The sequence below is a fragment of the Chlorocebus sabaeus genome, chromosome 24 (assembly GCF_047675955.1).
Source record: "Chlorocebus sabaeus isolate Y175 chromosome 24, mChlSab1.0.hap1, whole genome shotgun sequence".
Lineage (NCBI taxonomy): Eukaryota > Metazoa > Chordata > Mammalia > Primates > Cercopithecidae > Chlorocebus > Chlorocebus sabaeus.
Window position 1 is genome coordinate 68,015,215 of NC_132927.1, and position 26,714 is coordinate 68,041,928.

General features: G+C 36.7%; 1 protein-coding gene and 1 non-coding gene across 2 annotated transcripts in view; both read right to left on the bottom strand.

Annotated features, from left to right (window-relative positions):
- Nucleotides 1–20,464, bottom strand: part of CATSPERB (cation channel sperm associated auxiliary subunit beta) — a 150,867-nt gene extending 130,403 nt beyond the window's left edge. The window contains exons 1-4 of the mRNA XM_073010823.1: nucleotides 20,386–20,464; nucleotides 14,972–15,060; nucleotides 12,935–13,075; nucleotides 9,619–9,679 (exon numbers count right to left, since the gene is read on the bottom strand). Coding sequence (XP_072866924.1) covers nucleotides 9,619–9,679; nucleotides 12,935–13,075; nucleotides 14,972–15,060; nucleotides 20,386–20,464 — 370 coding nt within the window. The remainder of the gene's footprint in view (nucleotides 1–9,618; nucleotides 9,680–12,934; nucleotides 13,076–14,971; nucleotides 15,061–20,385) is intronic.
- LOC119623686 (small nucleolar RNA U3) lies at nucleotides 5,111–5,334 on the bottom strand. Its single transcript, XR_005235630.2, has one exon. It is a non-coding gene; the product is annotated as a small nucleolar RNA U3 (small nucleolar RNA).
- Nucleotides 20,465–26,714: the final 6,250 nt, after the last annotated feature.

The following is a 26,714-nucleotide window of genomic DNA, read 5'->3' on the forward strand; positions in this document are numbered from 1 at the left end:
GATGCTTCAAAATATAAGACTAAACAGGAAAAGGTCAGTACTGATAGAACCTTCTAGTCCTCTATGTGAAGAAAGATTGTCTTTTATAAGTCAATCAGAGAGAACACCTTTCGTCTACCAACTCTTGAGCGTGGCACCATAACTACTCTAGTGGCTGAATGTTTATTTCCTCCATGCCAGTTGGATGTTTTCATGGAACCTTTCCTGTAGCCACTTTGACTCTTCCATTAAACTAGTAACTTGAATAATTTTTTTACCATATCTTGCTGCAGTGTGGTTAATGACACAAAGAAAGAGCTTCCCTAGAGCTCTAGCATCCTCATACCCTCCACCTCATTATTATAGAGTTAAGTGTCTACAGTCTCCACAGGATTCTGAACTTTCTTCCCATTCTGGACATAGCATATACCCACTGTGACCAAATATAATGCTTGTCTCAAACCACTGATTAGGGGCTCAGGGTATGTGAAACTTAAAGACATCTGCTGAGTCCATCTGATAATTCAGTCCCAGAGTCCTTCCTTCCTCATATGCATATCTCCTCCATTCTCTTAGACTTTTGTCTTCCTCCACCTGATTATATTTTCATCATGAGGTATGGGTACTTTTGTGTTAGATCTTACTCATTGATGCACTGGTTTTATTTTTTTTATTTATTTTTTGAGACAGAGTCTCTGTCTCCCAGGCTGGAGTGCAGTGGTGCCATCTCAGCTCACTGCAACCACCACTTCCCGGGTTCAAGTGACCCTCCTGCCTCAGCCTCCCAAGTAGCTGGGATTACAGGCATGTGCCACCACACCCAGCTAATTTTTGTATTTTTAGTAGAGACAGGTTTTCACCATGTTGGCCAGGCTGACCTCGAACTGCTAACCTCAAGTGATCTGCCGGCCTTGGCCTCCCAAGGTGTTGGGATTATAGGTGTGAGCCACTGCACCCAGCTGGTTTTAAGATTCATTTGTGTACTTCCATTCTGTTGATGAAAGTGTTCCAAAAGTTATCTCGAAAAAAAGATGAAAGGATGAAGAAATATGACACTAATCAAAAGAAAGTTGTAGCAGCCATATCAATATCTGACGAAGGAGAGTTCAGACCAATGCAATATTAGGAATAAAGAAGGACAATACATATGATAAAGGCATGACAACCCTTAGTGTAGACATGCTTAACAACAGAGCTTCAAAATACATAAATCAAAAGTTATGTCAAGAGTACATGGGACATTTACTAAATAAGCCATAAAACACATTTTAATAAATTAAATCGCTATCACATGAAATACGCCCCTCTAAACATAATGGAATAAGCTAGAAAAATCAATAACATAAAGACATCTGAAAAATTCCCCAATATTTGAACATTTTACAACACACTTCTAAAAAACCATATATCAAAGAGGAAGTGCTGTGGGGAATCAGAAAATATTTTTAATTGAAAGAAAATGAAAATACAACATCACAATTTATTGGATGCAGATAAAGCAATGCTTAGAGAGAAATATATAGCAGTAAAATACTTGCATTAGAAAAAAGAAATCTCAAATTAATTACAGCAAGTTCTCACTTAACATCGTCAATATGTTCTTGGAAACTAGGACTTTAGGCAAAACAATGTATAATAGAACCAATTTCACCACAGGCAAATTGATATAAACAAGAGTTAAGTTTCTACGGCATATGCCTGGTCACAAAAACATCACCGAACTTCTAAATAAAGACCCCAAATTCTTCTAATATTAAACGCTAAAACAAATGTGAGCTATGCATAGATTTTAAAAAGATTAATAAAAACAAGTAAGATAATTATTTACCCAATTTTTGGTGAATCCGTAAGTAATGGTGGTCATAGTGGTGGTGGATTAAATCAAGGAATAAATGTTTGCAACGGGAAACCGTAAGGAGCATCCTCTACCACATGCAGTTAAAAAACATCATCACTGGCCATCAGAGAAATGCAAATCAAAACCACAATGAGATACCATCTCACACCAGTTAGAATGGCGATCATTAAAAAGTCAGGAAACAACAGGTGCTGGAGAGGATGTGGAGAAATAGGAACACTTTTACACTGTTGGTGGGATTGTAAACTAGTTCAACCATTATGGAAAACAGTATGGCGATTCCTCAAGGATCTAGAACTAGATGTACCATATGACCCAGCCATCCCATTACTGGGTATATACCCAAAGGATTATAAATCATGCTGCTATAAAGACACATGCACACGTATGTTTATTGCGGCACTATTCACAATAGCAAAGACTTGGAATTAACCCAAATGTCCATCAGTGACAGACTGGATTAAGAAAATGTGGCACATATACACCATGGAATACTATGCAGCCATATAAAAGGATGAATTTGTGTCCTTTGTAGGGACATGGATGCAGCTGGAAACCATCATTCTTAGCAAACTATCACAAGAACAGAAAACCAAACACCGCATGTTCTCACTCATAGGTGGGAACTGAACAATGAGATCACTTGGACTCAGGAAGGGGAACATCACAAACCGGGGCCTATCATGGGGAGGGGGGAGGGGGGAGGGATTGCATTGGGAGTTATACCTGATGTAAAGGACGAGTTGATGGGTGCTGACGAGTTGATGGATGCAGCACACCAACATGGCACAAGTATACATATGTAACAAACCTGCACGTTATGCACATGTACCCTAGAACTTAAAGTATAATAATAATTAAAAAAAAAAAAACAATCACAAACATGGCAGGCTAACTGTGGACTTTTGTATTGCATCATTTACTGTCATGCATTTGTTTGTATGATTATCGTATACTTTATAAATTTCTCCTTTATAATAATTTGCAATTATTCATTCATTCATCCATTTTCTAGCCTGCTTATTTCAGTTCAGAATCACGGGAGCCTACTCCAGCAGCTCAGGAACAAGGCAGGAACCAACCCTAGACTGAACGCCATTTCATCACAAGGTGCACTTATACATACACTCAAGCTCAGTCATACGGGGACAATTTAGACACACCAGTCAACCCAACATGCACATCTTTGGCTGTGCTAGGAAACTAGAGTACTCAGAGAAAACCTACGCAGACATGGGGAGAATATGAGCACTCCACACAGACAGTGGTCCTGGCCAGGAATTGACTTTCTTTCCTTATCAATATTATAATGAAATGATGTTGAATGAAATGAGGTTATTCAAAGATCTGCTATATATGAAGCAGGTTTTGGAAGACAGTAAAGAGTTTGTAAAGGGTCAGATAGTAATTATTTGGGGCCTTATATGTTATATGATATCTGTTACACCACTTCAACTATACTACTGTAGCATAAAAGCAGCCACAGAAGACACATAAATAAATGAGCATGATTGTGCTCCAATAAAATTTTATTTACAAAAATAGGCAGTAGGTAGGATCAGGGGTCAGTAGTTTGCTGATCGCTGATCTAAAGATTCCTAACAAACTAGGAAAAAAAAAAAAAAAAAGAAGAAGAAGCAAATTAAATCCAGTGCAAGTAGAAGGATAAGATAAAGAATGGCAATTGATGAAATTAGGAACAGAAAAAAATATACACAATTAATGAAATAATGAAATCAAAAGATGTCTCTTTGAAACATAAAAACTGATGAATCTCTGCAAGACTAATAATTTAAAAAATACAAATAACTCATGTTAGAGATAAAATAGGGAACACCACTACAGACACTATAGATATTCTAAGGATAAGAAGGGAATATCACAAACAACTCTGTGTCCATAGATTCAACAACTTAGATGAAATGGACACTTTCTTTGAAAGACACAAACTGCCAAAGCTCACTTAAGAAGAAACAGAAAACTTGAATATTCCTAAATCTATTAAGGGATAATGAATGTGTATTTAAAATCTTTCCACAAAGAAAACTCCAAGTCCAGGTATCTTCACTGGTTAATCCCACCAAACATTTAATGAAAAGGTGACACCAATTCTACAAAAACTCGTCCAGAATATAGAAAAGCAGGGAACTCATCCAAACTCATTTTGTAATGACAACCTTACTCAAATACCAAAATGAGATAAAAACATTACAAGAAAAGAAAATAAATCTCCAGACTGATAACCTAGGAAACCTACTAGCCAAATGAATCCAGGAATATATAAATAAGACAATACATCATGACCAAGTGTTGTTTGTCCTAGGATTCCAAGACTGGTTCAAAATTCAAAAATGAATCAATGTAATTTATCATATCAACAGACAATTATAAGAAAATCCTTATAATCATCTCAATAGATGCAAAAAATAATTTAACAAGATTTGACACCATAATAAAAACTCAGCAGACTTGTAGTGAAAGAAATTTCTTCAACCTGATGAAGGGCGCCTATGTAAAACACAAATGTTTTTTCCCTAAAACTGGAAACAAGGCAAGGATGTCCTCTCTTACTATTCCTTTCATACCGGAATCATACTAGAGGTCCTACCAGTACAATAAGGCAAAAAAAAAAAAAAAAAAAAAAAAAAAAAAAAAAAAAAAAAAAGAAAAGAAAAAGAAACAAAATGAATACATATTGGAAGAGAAGAAATAAAATAATCTCCATTCCTAAATGAGTGATTATCCATGTAGAAAATCCCAAAGAATATATTAAAAGCTATTAGAACCAATAAGTGAATTTAACAAGATTGCAGTATACAAGATCAATAAACAGAACTCAATCATTTTTCTACATACGAACAACGAACAACTGGAAATCAACATAGTAAAAAGTACCACTTACAATAACACTGAAACCATAAACTACTTTTTTTTTTGAGACGGGGTGTCTCTTTGTCACCTAGGCTGGAGTGCAATGGTGCGATCTCGACTCACTGCAACCTCTGCCTCCTGGGTTCAAGCAATTGTCCTGCCTCAGTCTCTCGAGTAGCTGGGATTACAGGTGCCCTGCACTGTGCCAGGCTAATTTTTGTATTTTTGGTAGAGACAGGGTTTCACCATGTAGGTCAGGCTGGTTTCGAACCCCTGACCTCAGGTGAGCTGCCCGCCTTGGCCTCCCAAAGTGCTGGGATTACAGGCCTAAGCCACCGCGCCTGGCCCAAAACCACGAACTACTCAGGTATAACTTAAAAAACAAAAAACAAAAAAATAGAAACCACTCAAACTGCATTCTCTCCCTCTTCCTCTACCACAAGAAGAGAAGAATGATCATCAATGGCAAATGGCAGTTGCAGCCAACCAATACCAGGCGCCAGCTTCACGCTTAGGAGAGAATGCTGAGCCTTCGCCTTGTAGTTTCCAGTGCTCTACGCATTCACAGAAGCTTCTCTAGTAACAAAGTAACAAACTATAGAGATGATCCCTGAAAGAATAATTTTGGTATACTTTTTTTTTAAATGTGCAAGTTCTCTAAGCTGAAAGCCACAAAACCTGGATGAAATAAATTTTTAAAAAGATGTAAACAAATGGAGAGATACAGTGTCTCCATGGCTTGGAAGACTCGTTACTATTAAGATATTGACTCTCCCAGCCAGGCAAGGTGGTTCATGCCTGTAATCCCAGCACTATGGGAGGCCAACGTGGGTGGATCACCTGAGGTTAGGAGTTCAAGACCAGCCTGGCCAACATGGCGAAACCCCATCTCTACAAAAACTACAAAAAAAATTAGCCGGGCATGGTGGCAGGTGCCTGTAATCCCAGCTACTGGGGAGGCTGAGGCAGGAGAATCGCTTGAACTTGGGAGATGGAGGTTGTGGTGAGCCAAGATCATGCCACTGCCCTCCAGCCTGGGCAATAAGAGCGAGACTCCATCTCAAAAAAAAAAAAAAAAAAAAAAAAAAAAAGATACTGACTCTCCCTAAACTGATCTATAGATTCAATGCAATACAAAATTAAAAATCACTGCAGTATTTTTGTAGAAGTAAACAAGTTGATTCTAAAATTTACATAGAAAGGCAAAAGAACTATAATAACCAAAACAATTTTGAAAAAGAAGATCAACATTGAAGGACTAACATTACTTATAAGACCTATTATGAAGCTAAAATAGTCAAGACAGTGTGGTATTGGTGAAAGGATATAGTCCAGAAATAGCAATTCAATGGAGATAAAAAGTTTTTACAACAATGGCACTGGAATAATTGGGTATCCAAATTCCAAAAAATTAACATTGGCCCATATAACTTATAAAGATTAACTCAAAATAAATCATAGACCTAAATGCAAAAGCTAGAAGTGTAAACTTCTAGAAGAAAATATAGGAGAATATCTTTGTGAACTTAGGTTTGGCAAAGATTTCTTAGCTGTGATGTCAAAAGTACCATCCATAACATAAAGATAAATTAGCCTTCAGTAAAATTGAAAATTCTGATCTTCAAGAGATACTCTTAAGAGATGAAAAGACAAGCCCCAGACGGGGAGAAAATATCTGCAAATCATATCTAATAACACCCGTATCCAGAATATATAATAAACTTGTAAAACATTTGAACAGATACTAAACCAAATGGCAAAAAAAGCACAAAAAAAAAAGATGCTCAATGTCCGTTGTTAGAAAAATGCAAATGAAAACCACAATTAGACCGGGCACAGTGGCTCACGCCTGTAATCCCAGCACTTTGGGAGGCCAAGGTTTGTGGATCACCTGAGACCAGCCTGGTCAACATGGCGAAAACCTGTTTCTACTAAAAATACAAAAAAGTAGCCAGGCCTAGTGGTGCATATCTGTAATCCTGGCTATTCAGGAGGCTGAGGCAGGAGAATCACTTGAATCCAGGAGGCGGAGGCTGCAGTGAGCCGAGATTGCGCCACTGCACTTCAGCCTGGGTGACAGAGCGAGATTTTGTCTCAAAAAACCCCAAACAAACAAACAAACAAAACACACAATTAAATGCCACTACACTTTTTTTTAGAATGGCTAAAAATTTTAAAAATATGTCTACACATACATATATGCATACATATGTACAAGCATACACACACACACACATATACTACATTCTGGGATGTATGCAGATCACCTGGTGGTCAGAACGCAAAATGATAAAGCCACTCTGGGAAATCGTTTGACAGTTTTTCTTATAAAGTTAAGCTTACACTTACCGTACAACACAGTAATCCTACTACTTGGTATTAGCTAAATGCAACAAAAATGTATGTTCACACAAAAAACTGTATGAGATTGTTTGCAGTAGCTTTATTCATAATTGCCAAAAACTGGAAAAACCCAAATGCCCTTCAACAAAATTAACTATCCACACCAAAAAATACTACCCAATGAGAACACTAGAGAAACTATAACATAGACAAATCTCCAATGAATTAGCTAAGTGAAAGGAGCCAGATTCAAAGGCTGTATAGTTTATGATTCCATTTATATGCCCCTGGAATAGAAAAAACAACAGGAACCGAGAACAGAACAGTGGTTGCCAGGGCCTGGGAGATGGAGAGGGGTTGATTATGGGTGGAGTGATTTTATTGCCTGAGGCAACTGTCTATGTCTTCACTGCAGTGATTACGCAGTTGTAAACATTTATCAAAACCCATAGAACCAAAAGGATATGCTTTGGACACCAAAAAGGATATGTTTCCTAGAATGCAAATTATACCTTATTTTAAAATGAAAAGAAAAGGAGCAAATCATGTAGTGTAAATCAAGGAGGTGCTGTTTACTTTCAACAACTGTTTGTAGTTCACACTTCAAACTGCTTTCACCACCTAGTTATCTCTAAATTTCCATACAACTCCATGGGCCTCAGTTAAATCATCTGAAAATGAAGATATTAATAGTATCTACCACATAGTTAGGAATAAATGAACTAACATAGATAGAGCGTTTAGAGCAGTGCTGACATATAATAAGAATTCAATAAATGCTGCCTGCTATTTCTACTGCCACTGCAATGACTATTTTACTACCTTTGTTGTTGATGTTGCCTAACCTACTTTTCCAAGATTTTATATACACTCAAATATATTCCCAAGATTTTACATATACTCATAATACTCAAATTCATGCCATAGCAGTAAATAAGGTATGATTAAAGAGGAAAAAGTAAATGAATATGATCTCCTTACCTCTGAACATTTTTTCTCTGATTTTTAGCATATTACTATCTACATAAACCAGCCCCTCCTATTACAGTACTAGCACAACGATATTTCTTTTTACTCAGTCCAGGGAGTTGTGTCAAGAGAGGAAGAGCTAATTTGGTCTTTTTCTAAAATCCTTAAGTTCTCATATCATCTTTGTTCCTGTCTGGGTGACTTTAGAATCAATGCTTTTCTAAAATTAAAGTTTGTAAATAAAGAGTAGAAGTAAAAATAACATGTGATCTTCACTTCTTCAATGGTCAAATGAATGTCAATATTGTGCTAAGCTTCTGGAATAACATTCTATCATTATATTAATAAGAGTTAGGCTACATCAAAAATAAGAGTACAATTTTCAAGATAAATTCCTTTAAAAATCACACATAGCTCCAATAAGAAAATTAATTTGAAAAAAAGTTGAATAAAGGGTAAAGATAGTGATACAATCTATGCCAGATGTTATGGCACTGGAACATCTATTGCAGACCTTTATCTTTGACACTTTTTTATGTATAGAATCTTTTCCATCATCTCTAACTTACCCTCACCTTGCCTTGCCTTCATTCTATAGGACACAGTTTGGAATGTCCTTTACTCCAATACCAGAAGGGGTTGGCCTGTATGGTTCCCCCATCCCACTCTCCCAATCCATATTTGCTTGGTACACAGGTGGATGCTGGATCAACAATGAGTCAACTGCAGATACTGTCCTGGGAATTTGGAATTGGGCTCACCCATAAGAAAGATACATAAAATTCAACTGTAATGAGGCAACTTTAGAAAGCCTGTCTACAAAAAAGAAAAATAAATGTAAATTTATAGAAAATACAGATAAGACAAACAGGGTGAAAGTATTCCCTCAGTTCTCGATGGTTTTCCATTTCTTATTTCTAATTCCTTCCTATAAGATGGCACATTTTTGTCTTTGGGTTCTATGACTAAAATAAATTTCTTCTTTTTCCTTAAGTGGAGTCAAGTTGGTTTTGTTTAATGTACCTATCATATTAAAACAACAAACCTTCCACCATTTTTAACCTCTGGGAATGTGTCTCATGCCTAGAGATCTACTAGGTCAGTTCACTAGATCAATATTCACAGTTCCTGGAATTTGACTTTTCTCCTCTTTTCATCTAGGTATATACAGTAGCATATGATGCTACACTGCCACAAAATACTTAATAGTAGATTCCATAATAAAATAACACATCATATGTATAGCTTATAACATATTAAAATTAATGATTCATCTTCAGTAAAATAAATTAGTACACATATTAATACTACAATTTCCAAGTTCTAAGAAATGAGTTTATTTTAAATAAAGGATAATACAAACGTTGTATATGTCAAAACAGCCTACCTATAATAGGACTGTCAGATAAAATACAGTATCCCAGTTAAATTTAAAATTCAGATAAACCACAGATAATTTTTAGTAAGTATGTCCCAAATACCACATGGGAGATTTACATGAGACAACAAATCATTTTTAAGATAATAAATTCTTTTTGTTCTTTTTATTTGATAAATCCAGACCCAGGGGTAAAAGAATTAATTCAGATCACTCTTACCTGTGTTTTGTGTGATGTTTTCTCTAGGAATATCAACCAACCAGAAAATCCGATCACTGAACTTGAATAAAGAAGACATCAGAAAACAATGTTTTACAACATTAATAACAACACGTCACATTCTACGCTATCTTTTTAAAAGAGAATTAAACAAAAACATCCAATGCATATACCTTTTACCTAGAAATTTCACTGTTCAGAATTTTTCCTACATTATGCTCACATATGTGTGAAATAAAATGTGTTCAAGAATAATTTTGCATCATTGTAATGACTGAACATTGGAAATAATGAAAATATTCATCAGTTGTGTATAATATAGCCACATAGTGGAACTCTATACAGCCAAGCTTAGGTAGCACAACGTTGAAGTATCTACTGACATGACATGTCAGAGACAGAGCTTGGAGTTGACAGAGCATTTGGGATATTAAGAGGAAAATTCCAGGAATAAGGAAACTGCAAGAACGGTAATCTCTGAGATTTAAATATAAACTGTGACCAAATTCTTGGGCAATAAACATGCAAAGGACACCCCCAGAAGACCAGTTTGTAAAAACTAGCAGTGCAAGCTAAAAGAATTGAGTAGCAATTTCAGCTGCCAAAATCACAGGTAAGATCTTAGAGACCTGTGGTACAATTCTTTTTTGAAGAAATAATGGCCGGAAACATTCCAAATTTGCTAAACTTACAATTCAAGAAGCTCAGGGAACCTTACTTGGGTAAATCCAAAGAGAAAAATCTTAAAAGCATCCAGAGAAAAATAACATATTACATACAGGAGACAATCATAAAATTAACAGCTGACTTCTCATTCAGAAGTAAAGGTGTCAGATGACATTAGAATAAAATTTTCAAAATGCTGAAAGAAAGTGAAGTCAACCAGAAATTTTATATTTGACAAAACAATGCTTCAAAATTTCAGTTGACTGCTAAAAACCTATTAGATCTTACAGACAAGTTTAGCAAGGCTGCAGGATACTAGATCAACATATAAAAATCAATTATTATACTGCTATGTACTTGCAGTGAACAATCTGAAAATGAGATTAAGAAAGCAATTCCCTTTACAACATAAAAAACAATAAAATATTAGAAATAAATTTAACAGAAGAAGTATAAAACTTATACTCTGAAAACATAAAACATTGTTGAAAGAAATTAAAGATCTAAATAAATGGAGAGACATCCATGTTCATAGATTGGAAGACTTAATATTAGTAAAATGGCAATACTACCCAAATATATCTACGGATTCAGTACAGTCCTTATCAGAATCCCAGATGGCTACTTTGTAGAAATTGGCAAGCTTATCCTAAAATTCATATGGTAACTCAGACTAGCAAAAATAATCTTGAAAAAGAAGAACAAAGTTAGAAGATTGATGCTTCCTGATTTCAAACTGTAGTACAAAGTAAAAATATCAAAACAATATGATACCAGCATAAAGATAGACATGTGGATCAATGCAATAAAATTGGGAATCTAGAAATAAACTGTCCCATTTATGGTCAACTTATTTTCAACAAAAGTGCCAAAACAATTCAATAGAAGAAGAATAGTCTTTTCTACAAGTCATGCTAGGACAGCTGGATATCCACATGCCAAAGAATGAGTAAGGACCCCTATCTCACATCAAATACAAAAATGAACTCAAAATGGATCCAAGATCTAAATGTAAAAGGTAAATTATCAACCTCCTAGAAGAAAACATTTGGGGTAAAATTTCATAACCTTGAGTCAGGCAATGGTTTTCGACACATAACACCAAAAGCACGAGCAACAAGAGAAAAAATAGATACAGCGGACTTCATTAAGAGAAACTTTTGTGTATCAAAGGACACTATCAAGAAAGTGAAAAGACAATGCACAGAATGAGAGAAAATATTTGCAAATCATATGTCTGATAAGAGACTTGTATCTAGAATCTATACAGAACTTTTACAAATCAAACAAGACAAATACCCCAACTAAAACTCAGCAAATAATTTGAATAGATATTTCCCCAAAGAACATATTCAAGGGCCTAATAAGTACATGAAAAGATACTCAACATCATTAGTCATTAGGGAAATTAAAATCAAAATTATAATGAGATAGCACTTTATACCTACTAGGATGGTTATTTTTAAAAAGACAAATAAAAACAAGCATTGGTGAGGATGTGGAGAAACGGGAACTCTAACCCAGGTGTGGTGGTATGCACTTGTAGTCCTGGCTACTCAGGAGGTTGAGGCAGAACTTCTGGGCACTTTAGCCCAGGAGTTCAAATCCAGCCTGGGCAACACAGCAAGACCCTGTCTCTAAACAAAAAAGAAAGAAAGAAAAGAAATTGGAATTCTAACAAGCTGCTGGTAAGAATGTAAAACAGTACAACCACTTTAGAAAACAGTCTGGCATTTCCTCAAAATGTCAAACATGGAGTTATCACATGATCCAATAATTCCATCCCTGGCCATGTAGCTAAGAAAAATGAAAACATATTTCCACACAAAAATTTTCACACAAATGTTCACAGCAGCATTACTCGTAAGAGCCGAAAAGTGGGAACTGCCCAAAAGTTCATCAACTGATAAATGGATAAACAAAATGTGGTACTTATACAATGTGATATTATTTGACCATATTATGCTAACTGAAACATATGCTAACTGAAAGAAGCCAGTCATGAACACTACATATATATGTTTCATTTACATAAAATGTTCAGAGTTAGAAAATCTATCAAAACAGAAAGATTAGTGGTTGTCTAGGGCTGGGGAGTGGAGGGGGGATTGGGAGTGACTGCTAATAGTTATAGACTCTTACTTTCATCACTTTTAGAGTGACTAAAGTATTCTGGAATTAGTAGTGATGGTTGCACAACTCTATGAATATACTAAAAACCATTTAAGTGCACACTTTAAATGAGTGAATTGTATGGAATTTTATCTTAATAAAGTTGTTGCCAAAAAAGAGGTGAAATAAAGACATTTTTAGGAGGAAAAAAACCCAGAGAATTATTTGCCAGCAGTTCTGCACTGTAAGAAATGCTAAAAGAAATTGACATCAGATGGCAACTTATATCTACAGGAAAGAATGAAGAACAGTATAAATAATAAATACGTAGGTAAAGGGTACAAATAAGTATTTCTTCTTCTTTAATTTATTTAAAAATATATGACTGTTTAAAGCAAAAAATGTAACACTATCATTGGGCTTAAAACATACATAGATGTAATATTACTCAGCTACCTATTTTTTAAAAATACATCTTATAAGGAAGAGTATGCTTCTTGTTAATAACATATCACAGAATAAGATAAAATGTAATTACCAACGTTAATTTAAAGTGGAAGATGCCATTATATGTACTATTAATGATTCCCAAGCTGGGAGCCAGTCCTCCTGATGTGAACACACTTAGCATTCCTTGTGATGCAATTTCATTTTCAGTTTGGAAGAAACACTGGATTTTCTTTAGGAAAGAGCAAGAAAAAGAAAAACAACAACTAATAACCACTTGCTGCAGAGACACAAGTTAGTTGATCTAAAAGTGATTAGTAATTCCAGTTTCTAGTTAGAAAAAAATATCTATTTATAAAATTATACTTTCAGAACTCAGTAACCTATTATGCTGGCATCATAAAGGTTTCATCTTTATAATAATCTTTTCTATCATAGAAATGGTCATTATTATTATATAGTAAACAGAGACTCAAAGCAATATGTTATCACAAATAGAAATTCCAATTTTATTACAATTGTTATTTTGTGTCTAAATAAAAAAAGCAACTGTATAAAGCAAACCTCATTTTACGGCATCTTTATAGGATATTTCCTAGTTTTGAGAAGGTATATGAAAATGTAGTGATCAGAAATGGTGAATTTTACTGAAAACTAACAAGAGACAGATACCAAGAGCTTTATTTCAATTAGTTCTCCTAGTACTTAAGATCGCTTTGCGCAAGTTCCTTATCTGAGTTTTAGTTTCCCTAAACTAAAAAATGGGGAAATACATTCATTCCAAAAATATCTATTGAGCCCTTCCTATGAATGGTGCTGGGAATGCAGATGTGAATAAAACAGACAGAACCCTCTGCCCCTGTGGAATTAACATTGTAATGGAGATTGGCAGGGAGACAAACTGGATGGAGAGATTGGTGGATGGATTGGCAAAGAATGAAGGAAAAGACAGAAAAAATGGAATGAATATAGAATACATTATAAGAACGAAGCAGGGAAGGGAGGTTGACAGTGCAGGAGTTTGGGAAGGCAGTACAATTTTTAACAGGGTTATTAGCAAAAAAAGAAACAATAGTACTTTCCTCAAATAAGATTAAATGTGTAGATGAAATGTCATAATGAACATTAAATATTTTTTTAAAATGCCTGATACACATAAACACTTTATAAATGTTAGCTATCACTTCTAATACTACTGCTGCTAGAACTACTATACTACAACTATCCAAAAAGTAGGTTATAATTCCCTTTTTAGAAGAAGAACTGAGGGTCAGAGAGTTTAGGTAACCTGGCCCAGGACACACAGACCATAAATGGCAGAACCAAGACTGGACCCCAGCTCTGTAAGTCTGTCTTCTTCCAAAGCCCATTCTTTTTCCATAACGTATAACAACAAATCAGAAATGCGTTTTTGGCTCAGAGAGCATACACTTCTCAATAGTTGTATATATAAAGCTTAAATACATATTTAAGCATATCAGGAGGAAATTGTGGCCTAAGTCAAAGCAGGCTTAGGAACAAATGCATTTGCTCTCATGGAGTCTTTTTCTTTGTTTTCATTGTATTTATCATAGATTTTTAGACAATCTGTGCACTTTTTATTAATGTATATTTTTGTTAGTATTTACTGCATGATCTTGATAGCATGCTTTATTTTACTCTGTTATGTGTGTTTTTAAAAAGTCTCCCATTATTTGAATCAAAGGATCATATCATTCCTTACCCAAAATGAGAACTTCAATGTGGTACTTGTTATACAAAGGCAAGACAGATTTTCAAGGTCATATGAGGTAGCTTTCCTTCTCTAATAGGCTACATCTGTCAGACTTCAAAAGGACAAATCAACTCCACTAAAAAGCGGAGGGAGTAGGCATCATTTTAAAAAAGAAAGAATAAAAGCCAAAACACACAGGATGCTCTATGGCTAAGTGAAGTAGTGAAGTATTTTACCTGCTCCAAGTAGACATACACTAGCAAAGACAGAAAAAATTATTATTTATATAGAATTTTTCCTCCCCAAGTCTGAATGTAGTAGAGCGTATTTGGAAGGAATACAGTGCTATTGGCTTTACACGTGGACTTTAAAGGAACATGAAGGGTTATAACACATGCTATCAGCGGACCTTACCAAGTTTCCTGAGAAAAGAAATAACTTGATTATTTCAGTCTCTTGAGGGTACCCTTTGCTAGAACATGCAAAGCGTCTCTCTGTATCACCTAAATAATAAAATATATATATATATATATTAGATCACTGATAGAAGACTGTCCATAAAAAGTACGATGTTTCTAAAAATGACAAAATATTTTTAAGGAATAAGAATTATAATTGTACATTTTAAATTCACTTCAGGTAAAATTCAAAATTTCCACCTTGTTTTTCTTTTTACACATACGCTATCAGGCATGTTCAAAAAGGGAAGGTTTGGCTGAAGCACTAATATAACTCATGCTAGACCATGACACAAAAGTTTTAGAGGTAGACAAAAACCAGTTCTTGACACTTCAGCGCCTCACCTGGAGGGTATAGAAGGATCCAGAATTGGTGACTGCAGAGAGAATTTGTGTTTTGATAGAGAGGTACTGAATGAAGATATTGGGAGGAGGACCCCTTCTACTTATTTACCTTGTGTCTGAGGCAAGAGGGTCTGATGGGCACACTAAAAAAGTAACATGTATCCCTGCAGTTTGGAGCACAAACTCAGACTCCTACTTAGAAAATCTAGAAGGTAAGAGATGATTTGGTGGAGAGAACAGGATATGGTTTGTTGAGAAAGAGATGGGTATGTTAATGATACAGACAGGAGACAGAAATACTGGGTAGAAGCGGCAAAGGCCCCATCCTCAAGCCTGGAAACCTACAGCCCTAATGAAAACAGGCATTTCTTTTTTCGCATCCGAAAGTTGCCTATCAGCCCACCACGCCCCCTATCCTATACCCATATAAACCCCAGACCCCAGGCCTCAGAGCAGATAAGTAGATAAGCAAGGAGATGAACAGAAGAGCAGAAGAATAGCAGAGAGAAGAGAAGGAGCGTCTAAATGCCAAGAGGAGTTCTGCTGGGGATGGTCGGAGAGGCCAAAATCCAGGGGAAGATCATCTTCCCACACCATTCCCCTTCTAGCTCGCCATCTATCCTGTTGACAGCCACCTCAGGACATTCAATAAAACCCCTGCATTCATCCTTCAAGTCCATGTGCAAACTGATTATTCCTGGATGCCGGACAAGAACCTGGGTACCAAGAAGGCACTGAGCTGGTTAACATTTAAACGGCCCATGGACAGCAAGGCTAAGAGGGCACACTGTAACACACACCCACTTGGGCTTCAGGAGTCACAGGCTTGCTCCCACCTGTGGATGCTGCCATGGAGCCAGAGCCCAGGCGTGCTCGTCCGGCTCCTGCACCTGCCCATCTGCATGGTCCCCATCCCATAAGGGGTTTAAGTGCCAGAACAGCCACACCCCTGTACGTCCTGCAAGAGGAGCCAGGGAACTCTCCCATTTCATTAAGAGTCCTGCACAACCAAAATTTACTGGGGCAAAAGATGGATGAATGCTTCCTGTGATCCAAATATAGGTCACTGGTGAAAAAAAACTAACTTAGGGTCATCTAGGTTCCTGTCCTCAAAGGTCTCTCTGAGCGGCAACTGGCTGTCAGCAAAAAGTATTTGAAGGCATAGACAAAGAAATAAGTGACCAGTGGGAATGAAGAAGTTTTTGCCTTTGTTAGAAGAACTGTGGAGAAGAGATTCCCGGTAATGTGAGGGAGGGGAAGGGGCTATGAAGGACTCATTCAAGTGCCCAGAGATCAAGGGTCAGCTTTACACATCTGCTGGAGCTTGAAAATGCAAATGTCAGATGGTCCCCTCAGAACCAGTTAGGGCAGAACTGTGCTATTCCCTCCCACTTCTCCCTCCCTTTCTACAACGCTGGAGCAGGAAGGGTCAAAACCTAAAGTTGATGAGACAATGAGAAGGAATCTAAACACTAGGTGGAGGCCCAGACAGGAAACAGGGAAGAAACTTCAATTATAAAATAAGAGTTAAATTTGACTTGTACATGGGCTTGGATATTTTAATTACAACAATTACAATGCAAAAGTGTTTTAAAATTTCAAATGCTCAGAGAACTGGTTTTGGCTCAAGGGGAACATGTGCAGGTTTGTTACAAAAGTATATTTTGTATACTAAGTTTTGGAGTACAAATGAATCTGTCTCCCAGGTAGTGAGCACAGTGCCCAACAGGTAGTTTCTCAGCCCCTCCCTGATCCATTTCTCCTGTCCCTCATATTCCCCAGAGTTTATTGTTCTAGGAGAACTGTGTGAATCATCCAATTGTAACCAAAAAAATCTTGGTTCTGGCCCAAATATTAATCCAGTGACAGAGGAAGAACCATGCCAAAGATTGGATTTAAATAGGAGGCAAAAATAAATTTAATTTATAATTGAATGCTACTCATTCTGTTTGTATAATATAATGATTTCGATGCTATTATTGAAATTCTATAAGTAAACATATCTTTATAAATATCACAAATATGCAAAATATACAAATAATTCTGGAGGTTATAATGTTAAACAGTTTTCAAAGTACTTTCAACTTATACAATCACTTTGCCCATACTTGACAATGCTATCAGACCCATTTTTTAAAGCTATAATTTGATTGTGAAGTCCAAATCACTTCTCTGTTTAAAAATCTTCACTGACACACCCTTACCTCATGAATTAAACTCCTTAAATGGTGAGAGGCTAAACAGAAGGAAACTAACTCCTTTGAATAACTTACTTTGAGCCATTAAAGCTCAAATGAGTTGAGCTGGATTTAGATGTTATTTTATGAAATTCCCACAATACCTTGGGCCATATATATTACTGTCTCCTCTTTAAAGAAGAGGAAATCAAGCTCAAAGGTCATATAACTAACAACAGTGGGCCAGACTGGAACCGAGTTGTTTCTTACTCTAAGGGCCATCCTCTCTGTATCCCGCTAGACACTCTTTCAATAGTTAAATCCATTTTGTCAGTCTCCCCTGCACACAACCTCATCCATCACCTCTGAAATGCATGGGGTTCTCTCTACTTCCATTCTCTGCCTCAAATTTTAATACATTTTAAGATCCAGTTCAAATAGAAATTGTTTTTGTTTGTTTGTTTGTTTGATATAGGGTCTTGCTCTGTCACCCAGGCTGGAGTGTAGTGGAGTGATCTTGGCTCACTGCAACTTCTGCCTCCTGGGGCTCAAGCGATCCTCCCACCTCAGCCTCCTGAGTAGCTGGGACTGCAGGTGGGCACCATCACGCCTGGCTAAATTTTGTATTTTTTATAGAGAAAAGGTTTTGCCATGTTGCCCAGGCTGGTCTCCAACTCCTGGGCTCAAGGTATCCTCCTGTCTCAGCCTCCCAAAGTGCTGGGATTACAGGTGCGAGCCACTGTACCTGGCCAAAGAGTTTTTTCTAACACTCGTCTCATTGCAACTAGTTGATTTGTCCTCTGCACTTTGGTATCATTTTGTGAATTATGTACTCATATCAACAGGATCTTTTGGGCTTGGGTGGTAAAAACAGAGGCAGAGATACTGTGGGGAGAGACAGAGAAACAATTTCTAAGTTTTCTAACTTGCCCTCCACGGACCCCTTTCCCTAGAAATTCTCAGATTATAGAGTTTGCTAGATTCTGTTACAATAATAAAACACAGAAAATTACTCTTTTGCAAGCTTCTAAAGGAAAGATGTGCCAGAGAAGTTATACTTTCAACAGTATGTGACTTCTTTAACAAGAATCATGATATAAAGGGAAACCACACAAGTGTAACCACCAATGAAATGCCTGCTCTGACTACAATAAAAATCCACTGTGGGACAAATGTATAGAAAAAAATGCCATTTATGAAATTCATTCATTGCCCTATTCACAGTTATACAACCACAACAGTCCCCCTTTTTCTGTGATTTCACTTTCCACAGTTTCAGTTACCTGTAGTCAATTGTAGTCCAAAAACATAAAGTGGAAACTTTCAGAAATAAGCAATTTATAAGTTGTACATTGTGCACTGTTCTGAGTAGTGTGATAAAATCTCATGCCATTGGCCAGGTGCGGTGGCTCACGCCTGTAATCTCAGCACTTTGGGAGGCCAAGGCAGGTGAATGACAAGGTCAGGAGTTCGAGACCAGCCTGGCCAAGATGGGTGAAACCCCATCTCTACTAAAAATACAAAAATTAGCCGGGCATGGTGGTGTGCACCTGTAATCCCAGGTACTCGGGAGGCTGAGGCAGAGAACTGCTTGAACCCGGGACGGGGAGGTTGCAGTGAGTCGAGATCGCACCACTGCACTCCAGCCTGGGTGACAGAGTGAGACTCTAGCTCAGGAAAAAAAAAAAAAAAAGTCTCATGCCATCCTCCATCATCCAACCCAGGATGTAAATTATCACTTTGTCCAGCATATCCATACTATATGCTACTTGCCTATTAGTCACTTAGCAACTACCTAGGTTATCAGATCAACTGTCCTGGTAACACAGTGCTTGTGTTCAAGTAATCTTATTTTACTCAATAAAGTCATTTCACAAGGCTTATGTCATTTACCTTACTTCAGCTCATCACACAGGCATTGTATCATCTCACATCATCACAAGAAGAAGGGTGAGTAGAGTATTAAGATATTTAGAGACAGAGAAGAAAGACCACATTCACATAACTTTTACTATAGTATATTGTTCCACTTGTTCGATTTTAATAATAGTTATTGGTAATCTCTTACTATGCCTAATTGATGACTTAAACTTCATCATAGGTATGTACGCACAAGAAAAAACAGTATATATAGGACTTGGTACTCTCTGCAGTTTCAGGCATCCCCACTGGGGGTTCCTTGCAGGTAAGAGGGACGACCTCACAGCAATGAAGTTGAAAACAAAAGCAGCAAAAGTGCTTTCCATCTCTCTCTCCCCACCACTGCTGCTTCAAGGGATGAGGGCATGCCACATCAAAATATGCCACTTTGTCACATTGATTATTTTGAGCCAAAGGTAATCAAGAAACAGCAGGTGCACCTAAAACAGGACAAATCTCCCATGATAAAGGTACCCTCCCTGTACCTTTCTCAGAACCATAAAAGTCCTACTGACTAATTCAATCTGTGTGTTACTTTTAGAAAATTCTTTTCAACCTCAATCCACTAGCCTTATAACTCAGTTTGAATTCATACAACAGTGCAACCATTCATGGAGGAAAGAATTTTAAAATGTCTGTTCAAATAAAGTTTTTCAAGTATAAAATTAAACTTTAAATATTCTATGACTTTAAAGTGATAAAATACTGTAACCAGAGACAAGTCTCCATGTACACAACTTGATAACAATAGGTTCACAATAATATTAGAAGCCTTTAGACCAGAGTATAATTGACAATATTGGAGAACAGCTGGAAGATAAGATAAAGAAGAAATACTAAAAGAAAATTTTTTTTACTGTAAATAAGGAAGGGACACAAATAAGAACTCTTGAGAAGGAAATATAGAGTAAGACAGTCTGAAACTTACCTTTATTATATACTATTCCTGATGAAAATTCAAATATGTTCAAAAGCAAAACTGAAACGTATATAAGTGGCAATTCCATCTGTTGGAATAAATAAGAATTATTTTCTTCAATTACTCTGAACATATTTTTGAATTCCTTTTGCTATAAACAACTACAAAGTAGTAAAGAAATAATCTCAACTTAATATTCTTAATATTTCACACTATGTGACAAAAGCAGACAACACAACAGTTGACTAAGCTCTAAATTTACTCCCTACTTGGTATTAAAGGTAAATTTGTAAGTATAATTATTACAAACAGAAAAAGGGATGTGGCTCACGTTTTCCTTCAGCGTAGGTAACTTTTGGAGATCAATTACACAGCTATGTAAAACAGAGCCTGAATTGATGAAGACTCTAAGGATGATACAGCTGTAACTTAATCTAATATTTTGACGACATTCCTTTTGGGGAAGACAATTCACATGGTCCTGAGTATCCCTGCACATTCTCGTTGAGTGTGCCAAGAATGCAAAGCCCTGGATGCTGTTCATCTCAGGCTTGTGTTTGCAGCCATCAGTCTTGAGGGATGAGGTAAGGCATCCCGGACAACAGCAGGCTTGTTTCCATGGTGAATAGCCTAATCTCACTGTACCTCTCCTGTAATGCACTCCACTATGTGTATAAGCATCTGTTATGGACCCAATTTTCTACCCCGAAAATTCTGAAGTTGAAGTCCTAACCATCCATACCTCAGAAGGCAATCATATTTAGATACAGGATTTTTAAAGAGGTGATGAAGTGAAAATAAAGTCATTCGGGTGGGCCCTCATCTAATAGGACTGGTATCCTCAGAGAAGAGGAAATTTGGACATAGGGAGGGTGAAGTGAAGACACAGAGGGAAGACATTCAGAGGGAAGATGAAGTGAAGACACAGGAAGAAGACAGCCACCTATAAACTCAGGAGAGAGGCATGAACAGATCCTTCCTCATGGCCCTCAGAAAGAATTAACCCTACCAACACCTTGATCTCAGATTTCTAGTTTCCAGAACTGTGCAAAAATAAATTTCTGTTGTTTAAGCCACCCAGTGTATGGCCCTTTGTTACGGCAGCCCTAGCAAACTAACACGGCATCCATGATGAATTTCACCTCTTAAGGAACTTGGGGGACAGAGGGTACTAGGGTGAGCAACGTGTGGACACTCTGACTACTGCTTTTGCTGTTAGTAATAAAGTCCTTTTACTCTGACCTAGGAGTCTTGTGTCTTTTGCCAGCATCCAAGAAAACAGGAACAGACTAACTTATCAACTCTAAGTAGAATAGAATCTCAGATCTTTGTGCTGTTCCTGACAATTGCTGGGTAAATTAAATGTAACTGGTGTTTTTCCTTCATCAAAACTGACTTGCTTATTAAATACATTTAATTGACAGTAGAAAGCTCAAACAGCTTGATTTTTGAATTCATTCTTATTACATTAACAGGGGAGAACTGAAGGTTTTTAGTGAATTTTTAAAAATCATCTTAGAAAACAACTTGTTTTCACAAGGTAAGAGGAAACAAATAGTAGATTAAAATTCTATCAGCATGGTGCAATGCTCAAGCATATTTTTGGTGTAAGAATGAATTTAACATTACGTGGAGACATTATCACAGTTAAACTCTGAAGATAGTACCTTTACCAGAAAAATCTTATATCACTTTACTAAACGTTCAAATTAAATGACATAACACCATTATTAGAATCTTTATGCCTCTTCATGGGTCACCTGTGCAAATTCGAGAGAGTTAGTATGAAGTATGTGGTGGAAATTCTGGTTTTAATGTCAGCAAGCTTGTTCTGCAAGCTTTGCTATCTGCCATCCTGCAAGTTCAAGAATTTCTGCTACCTACTGGTTTCTTTAACTCTTTGGGGCATAGTTCCAGTCTCTTCTTCTTATTTTCCCTTCAATATTACAATGTTTCCTTATTTGATACTATCTTCTTTCAACTTTCAGCTCATGATTAAAGACATAGACTTTAGCCTAAGATGAACTCTGTCCATCGAAATATTTGATTTTTAGCAAGCTATTTAACTTCTTGGAGTTCATATTCTATTCAGTAAAATGGGGATGACAGGCACTTCACAGTGTTGTTGTGAGAATTAAATGAAAAATACCGAAAAACATCTAACAGTTATTCTATACAGAATAAGCACTTGACAAGTATTACCTCTGAATTCCATATCTCTATACACTGCAGCAACTTCATTATCCTCATCACACTTCCCTACTGACCTACTTAGCAGTTAAATTACCCCAGTTATCATTCCTTTGTAATTATTATAAGTTTTACGCAATTATTGGATACAAGTCATGTATCTGGGCATTTTCTCTTCTCTGGCACCAAATAAACATTGGGAATTGCCCCATTAAAGGAACCTATCTCCTCCCCCAGTTGGTTCATTTGTAGTTACTCCATAACTATGGAATAGAGATCACACTATAAATTCATACTCTAGCAGAGTCCTTATTTTAATATTTTTTATTATAATTACCTCTTTAGGAGATGTCCAACTAGTTATGTTTTTGTTTTTTATATTTTGTCTAAGTTTTCTTCCATATAGACTGAGTAGAAAGACCCAAAGTCAGGAGCTGAGTTTTCCCTGTTGACTGGCTTAGCACTCTAGTCACCTTTGGTAACAGCCAATCAGCAGCTACCAAGTACAGAAGCATGCTTAGAAAATCTAAAGGACAGGCAGTTGGAATTTCCAACTAACTGCCTCTTTCAGAGCACCACAGGACACTCTCTTTAAAAACTGATGAGAGGTGGAGTTTCTGCAAACCTACCATCTTTAATATAACATTCATCTAGATAGGATCAGAAACCTACATATGGTTATCTATAAAATATTTCAATTATCATAGGATCATTGAATGCCTGGGGAAAAACAAATGCTAAAAGCTCATGCTAACTGCATACAATGAGGTTTAAAAGGAGGCAATCTGTCAAAGAGGAGAAGCTTCATAACTGGGTCTTGAAGGAAGAGTGGGACTTAAAAAAAATAGAGAAGGCCTTATTGACAGGTAAACAAGACAAGCAAATACACAAAGTTAGGAATGAGCTGTGGATGCACAGAGACAGTGAGACTGAATGGCATGCCAATTTGTCCTCCGTACTCGTGTTGTGTGACTGTCCTTAATGTGGTTGTATGTGCTCACTAAGGCTGCCTTTGACTAAGTACCGAGTGAGCTGAGGTTGAACCTTTCTGTCTTACCCAGCACTCTGACTAGTCATGAATGGTCACAGAGGCTGACACATAACTTTTTGATAATGATGACAATAAAACCTGTTTTATACTCGGGTTGTCCTTCAGAAGTCCCTTCACATGGCCATGTAAAACCTGCTTTACCTTCATATCATGAAATATGTCTGGTGTCTGGGTTTAATCTATTCCTGGAAGAGCCCACATCAGAAATATATCTCTCTCACCCTTTCTGGTGACCTTGACCTGAAGAAGAACCTGAAATAGTGCACAAAACACAACAAAATATCTCTCCTTATAAAGACTCAGTTCCCAGAAACTCGGAGCTCTCTTTCCGTTTCCCACTAGGGAAGGTGATAAAGCTTTAATGGAAGAAGTTGTAGCTTTCAGTTACCATAGCAACACTGCTACACATTAAAAAAAAGTCTGAGCAATACTGAGGGTACACATTGAAGGCTCTAAAAAGAATGATGAAGCAGTTGACATTTGCCTTATTTTCTCCCAGTAACCCCTTAGTTTTCTTTTCCTCATTTGCCCCCATGTGATGTTTCCTCACTTATGAAAGAGTAAAGGATCTGCTTTCAATCACAGTCACTGATGAATTACACTTTGATGTGAGTACCATGACTACTCCCACAGTAGGTGATTTATCTGTAACAGTGGAATGAAAGGGATTCTTCTCCCTGAAAAACAAATTATGCACTAGGCTTCTGTTTAGTCAGGAGGAGAGGGGGCAAGGGAATGGGCTGATTGAAAGGATGACTTTGACTTTTCTTGTAATTTTTTGCTGGCTATAACAGTGCTTACTACATGTGAAAAATAAAAACAAATACAGAGAAATTAATTACCCATAAATCAACGACCAGATATAACTACTGGACATCTTGACGTTTCTCGAATCTGTTTCTCTGCATTTATACGTCCTTCTTTCAGTCATTGTTATTCTGACCATTTTCTCATGTAACTCAAGTGTTTTATTTAAGTCTTCCTAGTTGTAGATCTAAAAATAATGGTACTTAATTCACTTAAACATAAAATATTGTGCTATTTCCAGTGTTTTCCTTTTTGAAAAATGTGGTAATGAATAATCCTAAACAAAATTATTTTCCTACATTTAAAAGTAGTTCCTTAGGATATGAACATGTTTAAGACTCTTGGATGTATATTAACAAATTGCTTTCCAGAAATCCAGCAGTGAAAATTAGATATAATCTGAAATAATTTGATACATTAAAAAATCTTGTTTTACTTTTTTCAATATTGGTGCAACTGAACACTTAAAAATATGCTTGTTTGACATTTTTTCTTCTATAAATTATCCGGGCATATTGTTAACCATTTTCTACTGGTAATTTAGTGTTTTACTTGTGAAATGGTAAAATAACCCCTTGCAATATTTAACGTAAATATTTAACTCAATTTGTCATTTAACAATTTTATTTATACATTTTTCTCATCTTTATTTATTTATTTATTTATTTATTTATTTAGTTAGTTAGTTAGTTAGTTGAGATGAAATCTTGTCTCTGTCATCCAGGCTGGAGTGCAGTGTCGCAATCTCAGCTCACTCCAACCTCCGCCTCCCGGGTGCAAGTGATTCTCATGCCTCAGTCTCCTGAGTAGCTGGGACTACAGGCGTGCGCCACCACACCTGGCTAATTTTTGTATTTTTAGTAGAGACAGGGTTTCTCCATGTTGGCCAGGCTGGTCGTGAACTCCTGACCTCAGGTGATCTGAATGCTTCGGCCTCCCAAAATGCTGGGATTATAGGCATGAGCCACCGCGCCCTGCCTTCTTATCCTTTTTATGTGAGAAATTTTAAAGACTCAAAAAGTTCAAAGACTAAGATAACGAGGATGTTTCAGTCATCCAAGATTAACATCACCCCCAGTTTTTAAGACCTTTTTATTATGGGATGTGCCAAACATTGGGGGAAAAGTAGAATTATATATTACATGTATTATATTATAGTACAATACAAAATAGAATACTATTCTCTTCTATTTTGTATAATTGCCTACCTTTGGTTTTGTTTCATCTATACTCTCTTTCACTCACGTCCTTCTCCAGTATTATTTTGTTGTTTTTTGAGGCAGTCTTGCTCTGTCACCCAGGCTGGAATGCAGTGGTCTGATCCCGGCTCACTGAAACCATCCGCCTCCTAAATTCAAGAGATTCTCTTGCCTCTGCCTCCCGAGTAACTGGGATTACAGGTGTGTGCCACCACATCCAGCTAATTTTTAGTAAAGATGGAGTTTCTCCATGTTAGTCAGGCTGGTCTCAAACTCCTGGCCTCAAGTGATCCATCTGCCTTGACCTCTCAAAGCACTGGGATTATAGGAACGAGCCACCACACCCAGCCTGCAGGATTATTTTGAAGATATCCTAGACAACTGTATATATTTCACTATGTATTTATAAGAGAAAATGACTTTTTTTAAAGAAAAGAAAACCACAATACTATTTCACACCTAAAAATAATAGTAAGTCCCAGATATCTACCCAGTGACTGTTTATATTTCCTCAGTTACCTCATTCATAAAATTTTTTATAGTTGTATGAATCACGATCCAATAAGGTTCAAACTTTGCCACTGGTTGATGTATCTCTGAGGTGTTAAAATCTACAAGTAATTTTCTTTTCACCTCTCCCTTCACCCCATCACTTTTTTTTTCTCTCGCTTTTTCCTTGAAACTCACTAAAGAAGAAGTTAGTTGTAATGTGTTTCCCACAGTTTGGATTTTGCTGAGTGCATCACTATGGTCTCTTTTTACATCATAAGTTTATCATACTGTTTTGTAAATTGTTAAGTAGATTTAGAGGCTTGATCAGATGCAGGTTTAATTTTTTTGTCAAGAACACTTCATGGGTGGTGTTGGATACTTCCATCAGGAGGCATTTAAAGTGTGGTTAGCTTTCTTTTTGTGATGTAGCAGCCATCATTTATTGCCTAAATCTATTAAATTCATTAGAAGCTGCAGTGATGATGTATTATCATTTCTTCTTCACTTATTAGCTGGAATACTTTTACAAATATAACTTTTCATTCATCAACTATTTGGTTACTCAGAGGTACAATTCCTAAGAAGAGACAAATGCTTTA